This window comes from Stomoxys calcitrans, chromosome 4 (assembly GCF_963082655.1).
Source record: "Stomoxys calcitrans chromosome 4, idStoCalc2.1, whole genome shotgun sequence".
Classification (NCBI taxonomy): domain Eukaryota; kingdom Metazoa; phylum Arthropoda; class Insecta; order Diptera; family Muscidae; genus Stomoxys; species Stomoxys calcitrans.
In genome coordinates, this window is record NC_081555.1 from 74,018,671 (window position 1) to 74,037,751 (window position 19,081).

General features: G+C 37.7%; 1 protein-coding gene across 2 annotated transcripts in view; it reads right to left on the reverse strand.

The window, feature by feature from the left end:
- Positions 1–1,582: 1,582 nt before the first annotated feature.
- Positions 1,583–19,081, reverse strand: part of LOC106086289 (protein vav) — a 211,256-nt gene continuing 193,757 nt past the window's right edge. For both annotated transcript variants that reach the window (XM_059366779.1, XM_059366778.1), the window contains exon 16: positions 1,583–19,044. In XM_059366779.1, the coding sequence (XP_059222762.1) occupies positions 18,985–19,044 (60 nt within the window). In that variant the 3' untranslated portion in view covers positions 1,583–18,984. The remainder of the gene's footprint in view (positions 19,045–19,081) is intronic.

Consider the following 19,081-nt stretch of genomic DNA (forward strand, 5'->3'; position numbering starts at 1 on the left):
TTCTACAAATCAAAACTGCAGTATATGCATTTTGCCATTTTGCCGATCTCCCGATAAGAAATCTTAAGTTCATAAAGTCATCATTTTGCCCCGATTTCAATTAACAACCGTGCCGAGTTTGGACAAAGCGATAAGCCGATTAAAGTGTTTGAGCCTAGAAATGAGCTTTACTAACCATTTTCGCGGTTGCAGTGATCATTGATCCTTTGAGCTGTGAGTATAGAACAGATCTGACCAAAGGCAAAGAACGCACAAAAGCCGTATGAAATTTGTACTAACACTAAATTTCCCATGAACATTCCATTAAGGGACAGGGAATACTTCTCTCATATAAATGAGTGCAGTCCGATTAAAGTTTAAGCTCAATGATCCGAACGGCGTGACGCATAACGACACCTTTTGGTAGAGAAGTTTTAACATGGCAGGCTACCTTAAAAATGAAGCCAGCATTAAAAAGGGGATAACGACCGCTGAAATTTTTGTTGATGTTCACTCCGAGATTTGAACCCAGGCGTTCGGCGTCATAGGTGGACATGCTAACCTCGGTCCTCCGAAATTTGTAAGAGCTTCCTTAATACCTGCACCTGTTATAGTCAATATCGGAACTTACGCCCTTTTCACTAAAAATTGAAGCAATGAGACCCCTAGTAATAGTATTTGGACCCTTGACATCCATAGTTTTATTCTGCACTCTTGAAGAATACACAGAAACGACAAGAAGTGAATTAATTTTGAGTTATCCCCGGCGATTTTTTCAGTGATTACATTGGTATTTATAAAGGGTGATTTTTTTGAGGTTAGGATTTTCATGCATTAGTATTTGACAGATCACGTGGGATTTCAGACATGGTGTCAAAGAGAAAGATGCTCAGTATGCTTTGACATTCCATCATGAATAGACTTACTAACGAGCAACGCTTGCAAATCATTGAATTTTATTACCAAAATCAGTGTTCGGTTCGAAATGTGTTCAAATTTTGACAAATTTTGTTCAGCGATGAGGCTCATTTCTGGTTGAATGGCTACGTAAATAAGCAAAATTGTCGCATTTGGAGTGAAGAGCAACCAGAAGCCGTTCAAGAACTGCCCATGCATCCCGAAAAATGCACTGTTTGGTGTGGTTTGTACGCTGGTGGAATCATTGGACCGTATTTTTTCAAAGATGCTGTTGGACGCAACGTTACGGTGAATGAACACATTTCGAACCGAACACTGATTTTGGTAATAAAATTCAATGATTTGCAAGCGTTGCTCGTTAGTAAGTCTATTCATGATGAAATGTCAAAGCATACTGAGCATCTTTCTCTTTGACACCATGTCTGAAATCCCACGTGATCTGTCAAATAGTAATGCATGAAAATCCTAACCTCAAAAAAATCACCCTTTATGTTGGAAAAACCTACCAAAATCTGAGGTCAGCCTACCGGCCTACCAAGAGATTAAAAACCTTCCAAATTTGGTAGGAACCTACCAAAAACGGCAACACTGGTTGCGGATATTGAAATATTCCAAACGGAGTAGCTGTTGCAGCGGGTAAATTTTGTTCAGTGTGACAGTCGTGACAGACGCGGCTGCTGCACGGTTTGTAAACCGCTAACCAATGACCGTGTGAACAGGTTCAGGATTTAATAGACAAGGACAAGCTGGTGGCCACACATATTCCCATTCGGAATCGTGTTTGCCAGGCTAACACCTCTACGGCCAGATAGAATAATGCCAACGAGAATCGCTAGAAGAACTTGGTGTGTGGTGTGGTTTGGTGTGTCCTTATGCCATAGTTGTCTTCTCTTGCCTTTTGGGCTAATCAGCTGGAATAAATTTCACTGCACTCGCCAGAGCAGGCATCTTAAAGTTGACTATCATTCGTTAGGAAAAATCTTGGTGGGTTTATGATTGTTGCAAAATCTACCGTTAAAATGCATTTTTTAAACTTCGCGTTTATGTAGCTTTAGACAGTCATTTGGCCATCGCACACATTCAGCGGTATCGAGTGAAGAGTCTCAGTGAGAGATTCGGCGACACCGGCTCTTGCGTAAATACTGAGTGCCTAGATGCACGATATAACAAGGCGAGTTATTGGCGCCTTGAAATTACCAATGGCCATGTTCCCGCAACGATTTGCCCTTTGGACCGGAACGAGCTTGCTCACCTACAGGAGAACATCAAAGAAAACCCACAAAAAAGTGACAATTTTTAAATATTTTATGATTCGGTTTAGCGTACCAGTATTAAAAATAACCATAAATAAAGTTCAGTTTGTAAGGTAAGTATGGCAGCAAAGAGCAGTCCCAAACGTACAAAAAAAGGCAAAAAATTAAAAAAAAATTGGGAGCAGCAGGCATTCCGAGAAAGCAACCGACATTTGGGCAATGGACCTGTCCATGCACAATTGTCAATTCAAAATAAACTTAGCATTTTTGTTTGTTTCTCTTTCGAGACGAGTTCAATGATCGGGAATTTTCTGTGCAAATGGAAACGGAAAGCCAGAGATGGAAAGCGTTTCGTCTTTGGTTAGAAGGCTGAATGATCTTCGCTAACAGGTAAAAAACTTGAAAATAATATTAGCATTCTTTTTACATATTTAATATATTTTCAATTATTAGACAAAACTCCAGAAATAAATTTGAACAAACTAATCATTTTAATTTTTTATTTTTCCGAGGTTAAGGGCGGTATGCTCTTCAAACGAAATTTTTGTTCTAAGAAATGCATTGACATATCCTTAGCGAAATTTTCGTTTTGATTTGTGTTACAATGTGTCATTGAAAGCATTGGATATTGTTTTTGATTTCATTGCAAGAAAACTATTGCTTTGATAATTTTTTGCGCCACAATGGATTTATTTGTGTGGCAAATAGACAAACGAATAATTTTTTGTCACCATGTGTTTCCTACTGAAAATTTCGATTGAGGTGCATACTGGACCTTAAACTAAATTACATCGACTTCGGGCAAATTGTATGTCTCTGGCTCCCAAGTCTTCGACTCCCCAGCTGTGGTTTAGGTCAACTAAAAACTGGCAGCAAGATTGAAATATTTGAATAATGAATTATAAAACATTGCGTGTTTTTTTAATTTGAACACATTTTATAACAAAATATTTTACAAAACAAAATTACAATTCCATTGATCAATCAATAAAATATTTTTTTTTTTATTAAAATCATTAACTTTTGAGCATTCATGTTTTTATCTTTGTGACACGCATACATCTCTCTCGAGAAAAGTCCTAATTAAATTTAAAATACTTAATATTCGAAAATGTGTTGGTAATATTTGTTTTTTTTTTTTGTATTGATCTAATATGGCTATTTAGGTACATCAAATGTTGCATTCTATTTTATTTGCAATAAATGGAGGGCGGGTTTTATAATTTCGTAAAGATTTCGTTGCCAAATAATTTTTCGGTGAAAAAATATGTTCGTACGTAATATAACGTATGCTTGCTTTCTTGTTTTCTTCTTCTTTTTTATGTGAATAAATATGAAATACCTTTTGTTTTATTTTGCTATTTGTAAATAGTTTTAAATATACATAAATATATGTATGTATATATGCGGCATTATCCTTTTTTGTATATATATTTTCTAATTTGTTTTTTTTTTTAGCAAAAGTGTAATCATATGCCATAACAACATGCCTAGCTTATAGGCATGTTGTTATAGTACTTATTTCTGCTTTGAGTTATAGCTTGTGACTACATAAATGAAAAGATTTGGTTTACAGAAATTCAAATAGTTCCAATCTATTTCAATTCAAAATTTAACAAATTTTCTTTACTTTTCCTATTGAAATAAATTTTTACGGAATTTTTCAACAACACACAAACAGAGGGAATTTTTTAACATTAAAAAAAGTAAAAGTGTGCTAAGTTCGGCCGGGCCGAATCTTATATACCCTCCACCATGGATCGAATTTGTCGAGCTCTTGCCACGGTATCTCTTTCTAGGCCAACAAAGGATAAAAGAAAAGAATTGCTATGTTATTGGAACAATATCAAGTTATGGTTTATTTCGGACCATAATTGAACTGAATATTGGAGACCATGGTAGAAGTCATTGTGTAGAATTTCAGCCAAATCTAGGAAGAATTGCGAACTTTAGGGGCTGAAGAAGTAATATAGGGTTTATAGGCAAGCTGTATTAGGCTATAAACCGATTCATGAGATATTCGACACGTATGTTAAAGATCATGAGAGAAGCCGTTGTGCAAAATTTCAGCCAAATCGGATAATACTTGCGCCCTTTAGAAGCTTAAGAAGTCAAGATCCCATATGGCAGCTATATAAGTCCTGGACCGATTTGAACTATTCTTGGAACAGTTGTTGAAAGTTATAACAAACCACCTCATGCAAAATTTCAGCTACATCGGATAATAATTGCGCCCTCTAGTGGCTCAAGAAATCAAGACCCCAGATCGGTTTATATGGCGGCTATATCAGGTTATGGACCGATTTGAACCTCTCTTAATATAGTTGTTGGAAGTCATAACAAAACACGTCTTGCAATATCTTAGCCAAATCGGATAGGAATTGCTACCTGTAGAGGCTCAAGAAGTCTAGACCCCAGATAGGTTTATATGGCAGCTATATCAGGTTATGGACCAATTTGAACTATTGTTAGCACAGTTGTTGAAAGTCACAACAAAACACCTCATGCAAAATTTCATCCAAATTGGATAATAATTGCGTCCTCTAGTGGCTCAAGATGTCAAGACCCCAGATCGGTTTATATGGCAGCTATATCAGGTTATGGACCGATTTGAACTATTCTTAACACAGTTGTTGGAAGTCATAACAAAACATGTCGTGCAAAATTTCAGCCAAATCGGATAGGAATTGTGCACTCTACACGCTCAAGAAGTCAAGACCCCAGATAGGTTTATATGGCAGCTATATCAGGTTATGGACCGATGTCAACCATACTCAGCACAGTTGTTGTTGGCACCAAAACACCGCATGCAAATTTTCATCCAAATCGGATAAGAATTGTGCCCTCTAGCGGCTCAAGAAGTCAAGATCCCAGATCGGTTTATATGGCAGCTATATCAAAACGTGGACCGATATAGCCCATTTACAATCCCAACCGACCTACACTAATAAGAAGTATTTGAACAAAATTTTAAGCGTCTAGTTTTACTCCTTCGAACTTAGAGTGCAGACGACAGATGGACGGACATGGCTAGTTCGACTTAAAATGTGATGACGATCAAGAATATATATACTTTATGGGGTCTTAGACGAATATTTCGAGGAGTTATATGTTAATACGCTGACAAAGGCTCTTAAAGTAAAAATCAGGAGATACATATTTATGGGAACTATATCTAAGTCTGAACCGATTTCTTTGAAATTTAACAACATTTTACATTTCTAATCGTTGTTCGTGGTTGCCATTTTTTTGAGAGTGAGAGAGAATTAATCTATAGGAAATCTATTGTCTTTGTCTAATTCCTAGTTAACAGTAATCGTTTTTTGTTATGGTTGCCCATTATGGCTTGGTCATAGATTTCATATACATATGTTTATTCAGTAATCTCCCAAAGGGGAGATATAAGGACTGTTGACCATGAGAATTAATATCACAAGAAAGAAAGGATTTTTCTTGATAACCAAAAAAAAAGTTGCCAAGCTGACAGGTGAAACGGACACAGACAAACACACCATTGGCGGACGTTTCGGGTGCTTGGTTAGAGCCACATCTTCAGTGCCATCGTGTTCACTGCCGGCCCACAGTTCCCAGTCTGCTTATCTCTGGTCTGGTATGTGAGCTCTGTTCTGAGCTCACATACCAGACAATTTTTTTCTCGCGACGCACAGTATCTGTCAACGGGTTTTGGTTGTGTGTGTGTATTATAGTTAGGAACGAACACACACACCAACAACGAAAAATGGCGCGAAATAGTAACATACACAAAATCAGAATGGTACTTAACACTGATTTTGACAGATAGTGCACTCAGTATCTTGTTGTTGTTTTGTTTTGTTTGAGATTTCCTATGCAATCTAAGTATACCACAACAAACTGACAAGTACTGCCTGCTGTACAACATCTCCTCGTGTCAATTCCTTCATCTAGTGACCTTCAAGCTATTTTTGACTGAGCTAGTGTCTTGCTAGAATCAATTTGATTGGCTCATTTCCACCACAATGCTGGTGGACATCGAAACCAGTTTTTCTATTACATCGTTGTTGTTGTCTTTAACATTTACACCAGAGCCCACGTTTACACTAGACCCAAATCCACTTGATTTGAGAAATCTCCAAAGCCTATTTAAACCTCGTTTACACCGCCCTTTAAATCCGGATTTAATGGATCGATCATCTATTTTCCCTTTATAAAATCTGCTGACGAGAGCCTTAAATCCGGATTTAATGAGCAGTGTAAATGGGTTTTAACACTCCGATTCAAGTGATTTGTATTTGTGAGCAGGGATGTTTTTGACAGCATTTTTATTGTGATCAGTATTTTTAGATTGGTGAAGAGATGTTATTAAATTTGACTACAACATTTAATAATTTCAATAAAAAATTGTCAGATGTTGAGAAAAAATGCTGCCAAAAATAACCCTTTAAGTATGTTTATATTGACCACGAAATCCGGATTTAAAGTCATTTCGAGATTTAAGTGCTAAATCCTGTTTTTGATGGGTTTTACCACACAAAAATAAATCCTATTTTTGAAGGATTTATTTTTAAATGCCAAATAAACCCGATTTCATGGATGAATGATCGATAAAAGTACCAAAATATGCAACTGTTTTGAAGAATTGTGTATGGATGTGTGTGATATGCACATTCATGTATACACATGTACGCTTGTGTATGTCACTTAAATCCCCAAAAAACGCAGTGTTAACAGACAGGATTTTTTTTGGATTTAGTCATAAAAATTTTATTGCAAAAGTGCTATTAATGACCAGTATTCAATGCCAACGCAGTGTTGCATTTGAATTTCGAAGGAGATTTGCTGCAAATCTTCTCAAATAAGTAGATTTTCTTACACTGAAAATGTATGGGAAACCTCGTTGCAAAACACGAGATTTCCGAAATCTTGTCGCAAATCTAGATTTGCTCCAAGTGTTAACATATGGAGGATACTAACTTAAGCCTCAGTAGTTTGGTGCACTACAATGGAAAAAAAATGCAACGTTAGGACCATATAACAAGTTCAGAGAACATATTGTCTTGGCATAGGCAGAGCTATGACGACCACGTCCACTAGGCACTGGAAACTATTCTAGATATCCGACCTTTTGAAAAACAGATTAAATGTGAGGCAGCCACTGCGGCTATGAGACTTAAGGCGATGGGAGAATGGATTGAGAATGGGAGCAGCTCTTACCATCGCGGTATAATCGTGGCGACGATAGGAAACCCGGAAAGAAGGGAAGAGATTTCCGATCGGATACCTGAGACGACACTGGAGGTCGAGTACAGGGCACTGCTCCCAGCAGCACTGTCTTGGATAGACGGAACCCTAGTATTGCCGTCTGGAAGATCATGTTACACGGATGGATCAAAGCTAGGAGACAGAGTGGGATTGGGGGTCTACATTGAGAACCCAGGAACTGAGATCTGTTTTAGGTTGCCTGACCATAATATGGAATGCATGAGGAGGTGTGGTACTAACGCGAGGACCTGGAGTGTAAACAACTTTACGGACAGTAAAATGGCCATGAGGGCAATAACAACTAGGACGGTAAGGTCACGTACAATCTCGCAGTGGAAGAAGGAGATTAACGCCTTCTCTGGGAATGGAAAAATACCCATCGTTTGGATGCCGGGCCATAACGGAGTAAGGGGAATAAAAGGGCAGACGATTTGGCAGTGAAGGCCAGAGAACTGCTGTCGGTAAACTTTGTTAACCCAAAGCCTTAAGGGTCGACGCAGTCCGATTTAATGGGGTGGGCGACAAACGCCCATTAAAACGCGTAACAGTCGGTAGGACGGCGAAAATCCTATGGGGTGATCCGGATCGTGAGAGGACAAGGCTATTACTGAAAGGAAATAAGAAGGAGGTCAATACTGATTTTGGTATCATAACGGGACACATAGGACTACAAGCTAACTTATGCAAAATCGGTGCGGCAAATGATGGCATGTGAAGAAGATGGTGAGACGCTTGAGCATTTCCTATATCATGTTGTCGTTATTTATGTTTTGTTTCTATTAAGACAAAGATTAGAGTCCGTCGGATTTCGCAATAATTTAATGGGCATTTTTGATGCACTGAATTTAATGCTTCATCTTATGCCTCTGGACATTGTGGCTACCCAAAATGCGGCGACCACTGCCGTGAGGTCATATGGCGGCTACGGACACTGTGTTATCCTTGATACAATATCCGATGTTCCAGGCAGTGTTGATTACACCCTACCTGAGCCGCTTTTTGATAAAAATTACTGTACCACTGTTCCTGATAGAACCGATTGGACCTACGATATCCCTGGTAACGGAAGTTACATAGACTTGTATACGGATGGTTCCAAACTAAACGACCAGGTGAGCTTTGGTGTGTACTCTAAAGATCGAGAACTAGTCATATCGAAAAGGTTACCCGACCACTGCAGTGTGTATCAAGCAGAGATCTTGCAATTAGGGAAGTGTGAGATGGCTAAGATATAATATCATTACGACGATTGGTATAAATATCTTCTCAGACAGCCAGGCAGCCATTAAATCCTTGGAGAACGTATTTCTGAACACAAAAACCGCTGCAGATCTCTCAGCGAGATGGCTGATCAGTTCAAAATTCACCTGTTCTGAGTGCCGGGCCACAGAGATATCCCAGGGAATTGTAAAGCGGATGAGCTTGCGAGACAAGGAACTACCCTACTCATTCCAGGGATACTGGAATCTATGGGTATGCCTCTAGCGACATGTAAGCTAAAATTTCAGGATCAGGCCCGAACGATAGATGGTCACAAAGAGGGGTCTGTGAGCATTCCAAAACTAGGTGGCCTAATCTAGACTTGAAGAGGTCTACCGCTTTGCTATCATTGGCAGACGTCTCAGTCATTGTGTCCGTCATGGCAGGTCACTGTCTAATCGGAAAACATGCTGACAGACTGAAGGTTGCCAGCAACGACTTTTGCAGAAGCTGTAGGGACATCGAAGAAGAAGAGACTAGAGAACATCTTATGTGTGTGTGTCCCATACTAGCAGTAAAAAATGAGTTATTGGGGTTTTTAAAGCGATCTGGATGGTTCAACGGTAGGAACTAGAAGACATCTTCCTTCTTCTGTTCCTGTGGTATCACAATGGACGAAAACGTCTAAGTGAGTTGGATGGCAGACTGCCACTTAAACCTAACCTATTGGGCTTTTGTATTTGTATTTTATTATGATAAAATCCATACAAAAGACAATGTCAACAAGTTTTCATTTCAAGAGAACAATAATTGGAAAAAAAAAATTAACAATTTAAGCAAAGTTACTGATACAATATACAAAAAAAGGTTAAAAAAAATAAAAAAGAAGAAAAAGAAACCTTAAAGAAAAAAAAAATTAACAATTTAATCAAAGTTACTGATAAAATAAATAATAAACAGTTATAAAAAAACAAAACCAATAATTAATTAAAATGATTATAAATCAAAGATTTGAACTGTCGTTCATTACTTATAATTTGAATACTATTGGGAAGTTTATTCCAGAGACGTATAGCATTAACAAATTAACGTATTTGTATTACTTGTTTACCTCTTCATTCATTGGTATAAATTATCTTGTGGATCATTTGCAACAAGCGTATCTTAAGGAACGAGTTAAAAGAGACACCATATACTTGTCTGGCAAAGTCAGATACCCGGTCTCTTCTACGCAAACCAAAAATGTATCTAACGACATCGTTAAAGACCACGTGCAATTTATTCCTATGAGTTACATCACAACCGTAAAAAACCTCGCAAGAGTATAATAGTTTCGGCAGAATAAATGTCCTAGCCAAAAGCATTGTTATTGACAAAGGGGTATACTGTCGACTCATATATAAGTTTCGTAAAACGCCGTAGGTCCTGCCCACTGTCATACTGACATGATTCTTCCATGAAAGTCTATCATCAAACTCCAAACCAAGGTTTCTTGCAGATGAAACAATCTCAATTGGGGCTCCAGCAATTGCCACATCAAGATTGGGCGGCATTGTCACCCGATTCCTACCAATTACAAGGCACTTTGACTTTATTGGATTTAAAAGTAGTCCGTTGGCGTTTGCCCATGTGTTTATCCTATCCAAGTCATTATTTAGTCGAAGTACGCCATCGATCAACCTCCCCGGCGAGGAGCTCATATACAGCTGTACGTCGTCGGCATACATATGAATACCACAGTTGCGCCACTGTCCAGGAAGGTCATTGCTATATAAGGAAAAAAGGAGTGGGCCCAATACAGACCCCTGTGGAACACCTCTTGAGACTGGAAAATAACTAGAACAGCGGCTATTAACACATACCGATTGGCTTCTATTCGTAAGATAGGAATATATAAGATCCGTTGTTCTTTCAGGAAATTTAAATAAATGTTTCAGTTTTAGGCAAAGTATATTGGGATCAACGGAATCAAATGCCTTCGAATGATCTAAAAGAACAAGAAAGGTAACTCACTATCAATATCACTTCTTACATATTCAACTACTTTCAAAAGTGTAGTAGTGCAACTGTGCTTTGGTCGGAAATTTAAAATCTGTTCGCAGCGAATTATTCGCAATATATACTGATATTTTCCGTTCGACTAGAGTCTCAAATATCTTAGAGACGTATGGAAGTATTGTTATTGGCCTACATTCCTGGTCATACTTTGTTATTGGGACTATCCTTGCCCGTTTCCAAGACTGTGGATAGCAACTCCTTAAAATAATATTGTTAAAAAGATGGCACATATACGGAAGAATAAAGGATAGAATTACCCTAAAAAATCTCGGGTCAATACCATCAGCGCTAACGATATCGCTCTACAGCGCTAACAATATCGATTTGTTCAAAACGCTCAAGATCACAACGTAGGTCTGGTGAGGTGTTGTTACTACTATGGTTTACGTTACATATTTTCTCTGCGAATAAAGTCAGTACTAGGGTTAAGCAAATTAACGGGAAATACAAATAGACAGACAAATCTAGAATCAAAAAATGATTTTTAGTTGCTCCGTATGCTTATCAAAGGGTCTATCTCTCTTCCTTCTGGATGCTACAACAATTCCACTTAATTATAATACCCTATACCACAGTAATGGTGTAGAGTATAAAATATAGGATATTTATTGATTCACTGATGTTGCTGAACAAAAAATTCAAGTTTTTTCCAATAACAGCCCAGTGTTAAAAGTTTTGCTGGGTTTACAAGATAATTGGCAATGGTCAGGGATATTTTAAGGGTTACCACTTTTTAGTAGTATTCTTAAGGATTTGGTATCAAGATCGCTCAACAGCATCTGGATAATGATTTCACCCATCCAACGAACACCCATAGCATTAAACGAAGGGAACTTCTTACAAGAATCAGACAAGTTTTTGTAATAGGTTGTAATTTGTGCTGAAGGGCTTGCCTTTAATAGACTTTAAAAATGAAAGTGCGCATCAAGAGAAGTATCCTCGCTGAATTTTCTTCGTTAACTTGGCAGTTGAGCAAATTCATTTTACACTTTGTAGGGACGAAAAACTGTTTTCTATTCTGTAAACCAAACTTTTATCATTTTTTGCCCAAAAAATTCATTGTGTAAAAATTCAATGTAATGTTGTTTATAGTTTCGTTTCATTTTCATAAAAATATATATATTTATATATTATACAATACAATAGTAATACATCATCAATATATCATAGTAAGCATTTATAAATACACACATACATATATACCACTTTCATTGTAAGTAGGTTGTTGTACAATAAAATAGTAGTTGAATATATATTTTATTTTGGAAATTAGTTGCAGAGTTTTTTTATATGCTCTCTTTCGTTCTTTAGTTTTAAGTTTTCTTTTAAAATATATACCTATTATGTGTTCTGTTTTCAATTATTTTGTGTATATATTTGTGTGTGTGTGTGTGTGTGTTTCGGTGTTTATGTATATGCATGCGTTCATATACATATATTTATAATCTACTCAATTCTTAAAAAGTCTAATTACTAATTATGTATATATTTTGTAATAGATTAAAGCTGCACATATGTTTCATATTTTTCGTTATTTTTTTCCTTAATACATTCACAAAAATATATATGTATATAGTATATTTATTTTATTTGTAAGTTCTATTTAGTATATAACTATTCAGCAAATTCTTTTCCCAAAGAAAACATGTTAACGAACAAAACAAAAATTCTTAATAAAGCCATTCTAAACTTATATATCTTTTGGAAAAGAACAAAAAAGAAAAACGAAACAAAGACTACTGTTTTAGGGTCGTATTCACAAAACTTAATGAAACCTTCAAACAGGTTAATTTGTCAGTTCTGAGAAGGAAATCAGTCAAATAAACCTATTTTAAATCAACATGAGATTTTGTGAACACCGGTGTTAAAATATATATAATAAATGTATTATGCTTGTATGCATAATGTATATTGGCACTTTTTTCTAACAAATTAAATAAACAATATAACAATGTGACTTGAAGTTTTAACAAAATATAATGTATGTTTGTATTTATAATATGTACCTTTTCTGCTTGAAGCAAACGAATCAAAATTGTATTCTTTTTTTATTGAATAATATTTTATTTTTAATTATTTTTCAATGTCGAGGTAGAATTTATGTATCTTTGAGTCTGTTCGAAAAAGAAATTTCTAAATTGTATGACCTTTTCCTCTATAAAAATAACTTTTAAAATATTTAATAAAATTTTGAAAGATAACCAATGAGGTCAGGCTCATCCTTATTTTTGATATCCTTTATGGTCTATGACATTAGAGTTCGAATCTAATGTTGATAAAAGAAAATTCAAGTATCCGGGTCACGTCCTGCCTTTCAGCCGGACATGTAGATCGCCTTTTGGGTCTTAGCGTCGAGGACACCGATCCTTTCCTACTAATAACAACAACACCAAAGTGTCATGTAGGACGACGGAGAATATATTGTTTACAAATGGAAGGACGTGTCAGAGGTTCAATTGCCCTTCCATCCTACCCAGAAAAAAGGAATTGAAAACAAGTAAAAGCGTGCTATGTTCTGCCGGACCGAATCTTATATACCCTCCACCATGGATCGCATTTGTCGAGTTCTGATCCCGGCATCTCTTCTTAGGATAAAAGAAACGATTTGTTCTGCTATTAGAGCGATATCAAGTGATGATCCGATTCGGACCATAATAATGTTATATGTTGGAGACCTGTGTAAAATTTCAGCAAATTCGAATAAGAATTGCACCCTTTGGGGGCTCAAGAAGTAAAATAAAGACATCGGTTTATAGAGGAGCTGTATCAGGTTATAGACCGATTCAGACCATAATAAACACATATTTCAGACAAATCGGATTATAATTGCGATTTCTAGAGGCTCAAGAAGTCAAGATCCCAGATCAGTTTATATGGCAGCTATATCAGGTTATGGACCGATTTGAACCATACTTAGCATACTTGTTGAAAATCATGACAAAACACGTTATGCAAAATTTCAGCCAAATCGGATAAGAATTGCGCGCTCTAGTGGCTCAAGAACTCAATACTCAAGATCGGTTTATATGGCAGCTATATCAGGTTATGGACCGATTTAAACCTTACTTAGCACACTTGTTGGAAGTCATTGCAAAAAACACGACGTGCAAAATAATAAACACCTATGTTGATGGTCATGAGAGGATCCGTCGTACAAAATTTCAGCCAAATCGGATAGAAATTGCGCCCTCTAGGAGCTCAAGAAGACAAAACGCCAGATCGGTTCATATGACAGCTATATCAGGTTATGGACCGATTTAAACCATATTTAGCACAGTTGTTGAAAGTCATGACAAAACACGTTATGCAAAATTTCAGGCAAATCGGATAAGAATTGCGCCCTCTAGTGGCTCAAGAAGTCAAGATCCATGATCGGTTTATATGGCAGCTATATCAGGTTATGGACCGATTTGAATCTTACTTAGCACACTTATTGGAAGTCATTGCAAAACATGTCGTGCAAAATAATAAACACGTATGTTGATGGTCATGAGAGGACCCGTCTTACAAAATTTCAGCGATATCCGATAGAAATTGCGCCCTCCAGAAGCTCAAGAAGACAAGACCCCAGATCGGTTTATATGGGAGCTATATCAGGTTATGGACCGATTTAAACCATATTTAGCACAGTTGTTGGAATTCATAACAAAACACGTCGTGCAAAATAATAAACACGTATGTTGATGGTCATGAGAGGATCCGTCGCACAAAATTTCAGCGATATCGGATAGAAATTGCGCCCTCTAGAAGCTCATGAAGACAAGACCCCAGATCGGTTTATATGGGAGCTATATCAGGTTATGGACCGATTTAAACCATATTGAGCACAGTTGTTGGAATTCATAACAAAACACGTCATGCAAAATTTCAGGCAAATCGGATAAGAATTGCGCCCTCTAGTGGCTCAAGAAGTCAAGATCCAAGATCGGTTTATATGACAGCTATATCAAAACGTGGACCGATATGGCCCATTTAAAATCCCAACCGACCTACACTAACAAGAAGAATTTGTGCAAAATTTTAAGCGGCTAGCTTTACTCCTTCGACGGACGGACAGACAGACGGACGGACAGACAGACGGACGGACAGACATCCAATGGTAGAGGGTATAATAATAAATGAAGGCTGATCAGGATAGAATAGCACAGCAAAAAAAGGTCTTTGGTAGGAGGGTATACTTTTTACTCTCAAATTGGGATAGACATAAGAGGACCTTTAAAAACGTGGTATCCCAAGCGGTAGCTTTGAAATATGATTTTTATTTTGAATCAGGGTCTGCCCCTAAACTGCCTCCAAACAGGCCATGTTTGGCTACTATGACAATAAGGGGCTAAAATAATAGGCATTTAAAAGTAGAAAACGAATTTGATATCCAATTTTGAGACCATAAACTCCTCTAAACCAATTGCAAGTGCGGCTCAAACAATAGGAATTTAACAATAGAGCACGATGCTGATATATTTTCGGGGCTAAGTGCGTGGGTGGCCCCCAGTTCTTACATCCAAACTTTAATGGGTTGACCCTCTCCTTACCTTTTTTTGCAAAAACGCCAGATCTCGGAGATTGGTAGGGCGATTTACACGGCATTCAGTTTGTTTATAAGAACTCAAAAGCAGAAATTTGGTATACTTACTTAAGGTGGGATGTCTAGGGCGGCCGCCCCACCTTCAAAGCCAACCAAATGGAAATTGAAACATTATTATGCTCAAATGAAAGGTTTTTGACTACAGCAATATAAGGCTCAAATGAAAAAAATTTGGGAGTAGAGCACCAATATGATATCCGAATTGGGGCGAAATATCTGAAAGGCCGTACCAGCACCCCCAAACTGGATGGTGGAATCCATATGGATAAGCTCTGTGTGCGCCTGGTTGCTAAAAAATGGAGATGGCAAAAAACTAAAATAATCAGGGAATTAAAAAAGAGCCCCACAAGCCTTGGCGAAAGTAGAAAAACCTTATAAGACCATCATGCAGCATATGACTTTTGAAAAGCACTGCAGGATAATGCAAAGATAGCGTTGATGTTTTTTTTTTATGTGGCTTCTATGGTATGGCATATTACTTCATAAATTTCGCCAGCATTGGAAAACAATCGCTCAACAATTTTTTTTGATGTTCTCGCCAGGTCTCGAACCCAGGTGTTCAGAGTCTCAGGCGGACCTCCTTCAATAGGCTATGGAGTTTTAAAGAGAAAAAAGATGTCAAATTAACTTGACATATTAAAATTAAAAAAAAATGGTATACGAGCTAACATTCAAAAGATGAAGTCCTTCATCGGCTAAGGGGCGCAGTATACAACACACTGCTACCACAACAACCATGTAAATATTTATTATTCTATTTTATTATACACCTAGTATATCTATATATATTATTGTCCAAGTATGAACCGAATTCGATCATATTCAATTTAGGTACCGAAAAGTTCATATATGTCACAGTTTAACACTTCAAGGAAATCAGGTAAGAAATGAGGATTTTATGGCTTAAGATCCCAGGTCTACAGATCGGTCCATATGGCAGCTACATTCATATATGGCCTGATATGGATATCGGGTATGGTTCGGATATCGGGTGGCCTAGCGCAACGCCATGTTCCAAATTAATATCAAAGTGTGGTGCGATCTGGACCAAATTTGGTTCGGACAACGGCAAATTAAGTCCAACTCACTGCTTGAAATTTCAGCGAAATAGGAAAATACGGCTTTTTATGGGCTTAAGACCCGAAATCGGTAGATGGGTGTATATAACAGCTATATCCAAATTTGGTCCGATCTGGACTGTGTTCCGTTCGCACAATGAGAGGCCTAGTGCAACTAACTGTTTCAAATTTCAGCGAAATCGGATAACAAATGGGGCTTAAAACCCTAATTCGGCAGATAGTACTATAAGACAGCTATATCTAAATATGGTCCGATGTTCAGATCGGACAACGAGAGGCCTAGTGTTACTCTCTGTTCTGAATTTCAGCGAAATCGGCTTACAAATGGGACTTTTATGGGTTTAAAAACCTAAATTGGGAGATCGGTCTATATGGCAGCTTTACCCAGATATGATCCGATTTTGAACTTTCAAGAACTTAACCTGTGTATAGACAAAACACTAATCTGTGCCAAACGTAAGCTCAATATCTAAATTTTTGAAGAAGAATTTTTGAAAGATCCAGAATATAAATATATGTTGTAGGGTACGAAATGGTACTTCGATGTGTTGCAAACGGAATGACTAAATGAATATACCTTCTTTCCTATGTGGGTATAAAAATCCATGGAGTTTGTTGTTGGATCCCTTTAAGTTTCTTCCTATAAAAAAAACTTGACAAATGCGATCAATGGTGGATTGTATACAAATTCGGCTCTACCGCACGTAACTTGTTTTGACGAAACTTTTTTAAATAGGCACAAATCTTTTCTCTAACTAACGGTATAACAATATCTGCATATCCTTTATCTGAATCTCATATGATCTTTATTGGTCTATGAATTCAGGCTATTTAAGTTTGGATCTTAGACGTGCTCCATTCTTAAAAGACTTTATTTGAGTCTGATATTCTCATGGGGGTTCTGGGAGTGGGAAGGCCCCCATGGTGATGGTCCCATATTCGGGACCATATTCGGGTCCACAGTAAGGGACCACAGGGGGTCCGTGGTCCCGAATATGGGTATGAATTTCGTTCTCTACTCCCAAATACCTTTCAATTGATCCCCCTGAGGAGGAGGAGTCCCAAATACATGGTCCCACATTTGGATATCAGATGGGGAAGGGGTAGACTCCAGAAAATTGGTTCCGAAAATGGACATGAATTTCGTGTTCTATTCCCCAATACCTTTCATTTAAGTCCTACATTGTCATGGTCGGTAAATATGTCTGAGTTAGGGGTGTTTTGGGGAGTGTGGTGGACCTCCAAGCACTTAGATTGAAAATATGTCAGCATCGTGCTCTTCTCTCAAATATCATTTATTTATCAAATTCCTTTTCTAATCTCCCTTTAATTTAAACCCCTTATTGGAAAAGTCAGCAAATATGTCCGGTTTTGGGTATGGGCCTTAAAAACTATCAATATCGAGCTCCACTCTCTTTAAGACCCAAAGTGTCAAATACGTCCTATTTGGGGGTTGTTATGAGGATGGGACGAACCCAGACAGTTGGACCCAAATGTTGATATCAGATTCGTGTTCTACCCTAAAATACCTCTTATTTGAGCTCCATATTGCAATGGTCAGCAAATACGTCATATTTGGGTGGTTTTATGGGTGTGGGGTGATCCTATAGACGCTATTTCCCGAATATTGATATCAGATTCATGCTTTACTCCCAAAGACCTTTCATTTGAGCCCCATACTGCCATGGTCGGTAAATTTGTCCCCCTTTGGGGTGTTTTTGGGGAGGGACGACCCGCCAAACACTTGGTCCCACATTTTGATATCAGATTCGTATTATACTCGCAAATACCTTTCATTTGAGTCCCATATTGCCATGGTCGCCAAATATGTCCGATTTAGGAGTATTTGCGGTTTGGGGTGGTCCCCCAAACACTTCGTCCGACAATTGGATATCAGATACGTTTTCTAATCTTAAATACCTTTCATTTGAGTCCGATTGTTTTATATATTTATATTTGATAGGTTTTGGGGGTAGGGCGTCCCCCCTAGGTACCTCATCCGAAATTTGGTTACCAAATTTTTGTTTTTAGGTTACTGTAAGTGTACAAACAAAATTTCGTTTAAATCGCCCTACCCATCTCGGAGATCTGGCGTTTCTGAAAATGAGGGTAAGGTGGAGGGTGCCCTTTTTTTACTTTTCTCATTCGCTTTAAGGAAAAGCGAATTTTTATTGTAAAATTTTCAGTCAATTTACCTTTACGGGGGAACAATGCACTTACCCTCGATTTTATCAAGGTTTTCCCACATGTGACGACCTCTGAATTGGAGAAAGAGATTTCTTGTTACGAATGTGAATGCGCTGTATATAGGGTCATGGACGAATAGCCAATCCTCGAGCAGCTACAAAGATACATAATTTTTACCTTGCTAACTTTTCCTGGTTGATTCCTAATAACGTAATAACTAGCCAAACTTAAAAACACAACGCAACAAAACAAATTACTGCCCCTCGGTTACCACAATTTCTTGTTGTTTCGATTCCTGTTGTAATATTTGATCTAGTTGACCACCCATCACTGGCGTGAAGAGCTTATGTGGCGGTGGAGTTTGTGCTATATCCGAATCGTGATCTTGCGACCAATCATTGCCCATATTCATGGACAATGAATTACGAATTAGTTGAGAGCGTTCAAGTTTACTGCGGGAGAAATCAATTTCATAATTGTAATATCAAAGCTCATCGTTGGTGGGTGGATGTTCTTGCACGTATTCCTTGGGGAAATAGCCAACCTATAAGGACATTTAACAAACAGAACAATAGCATATA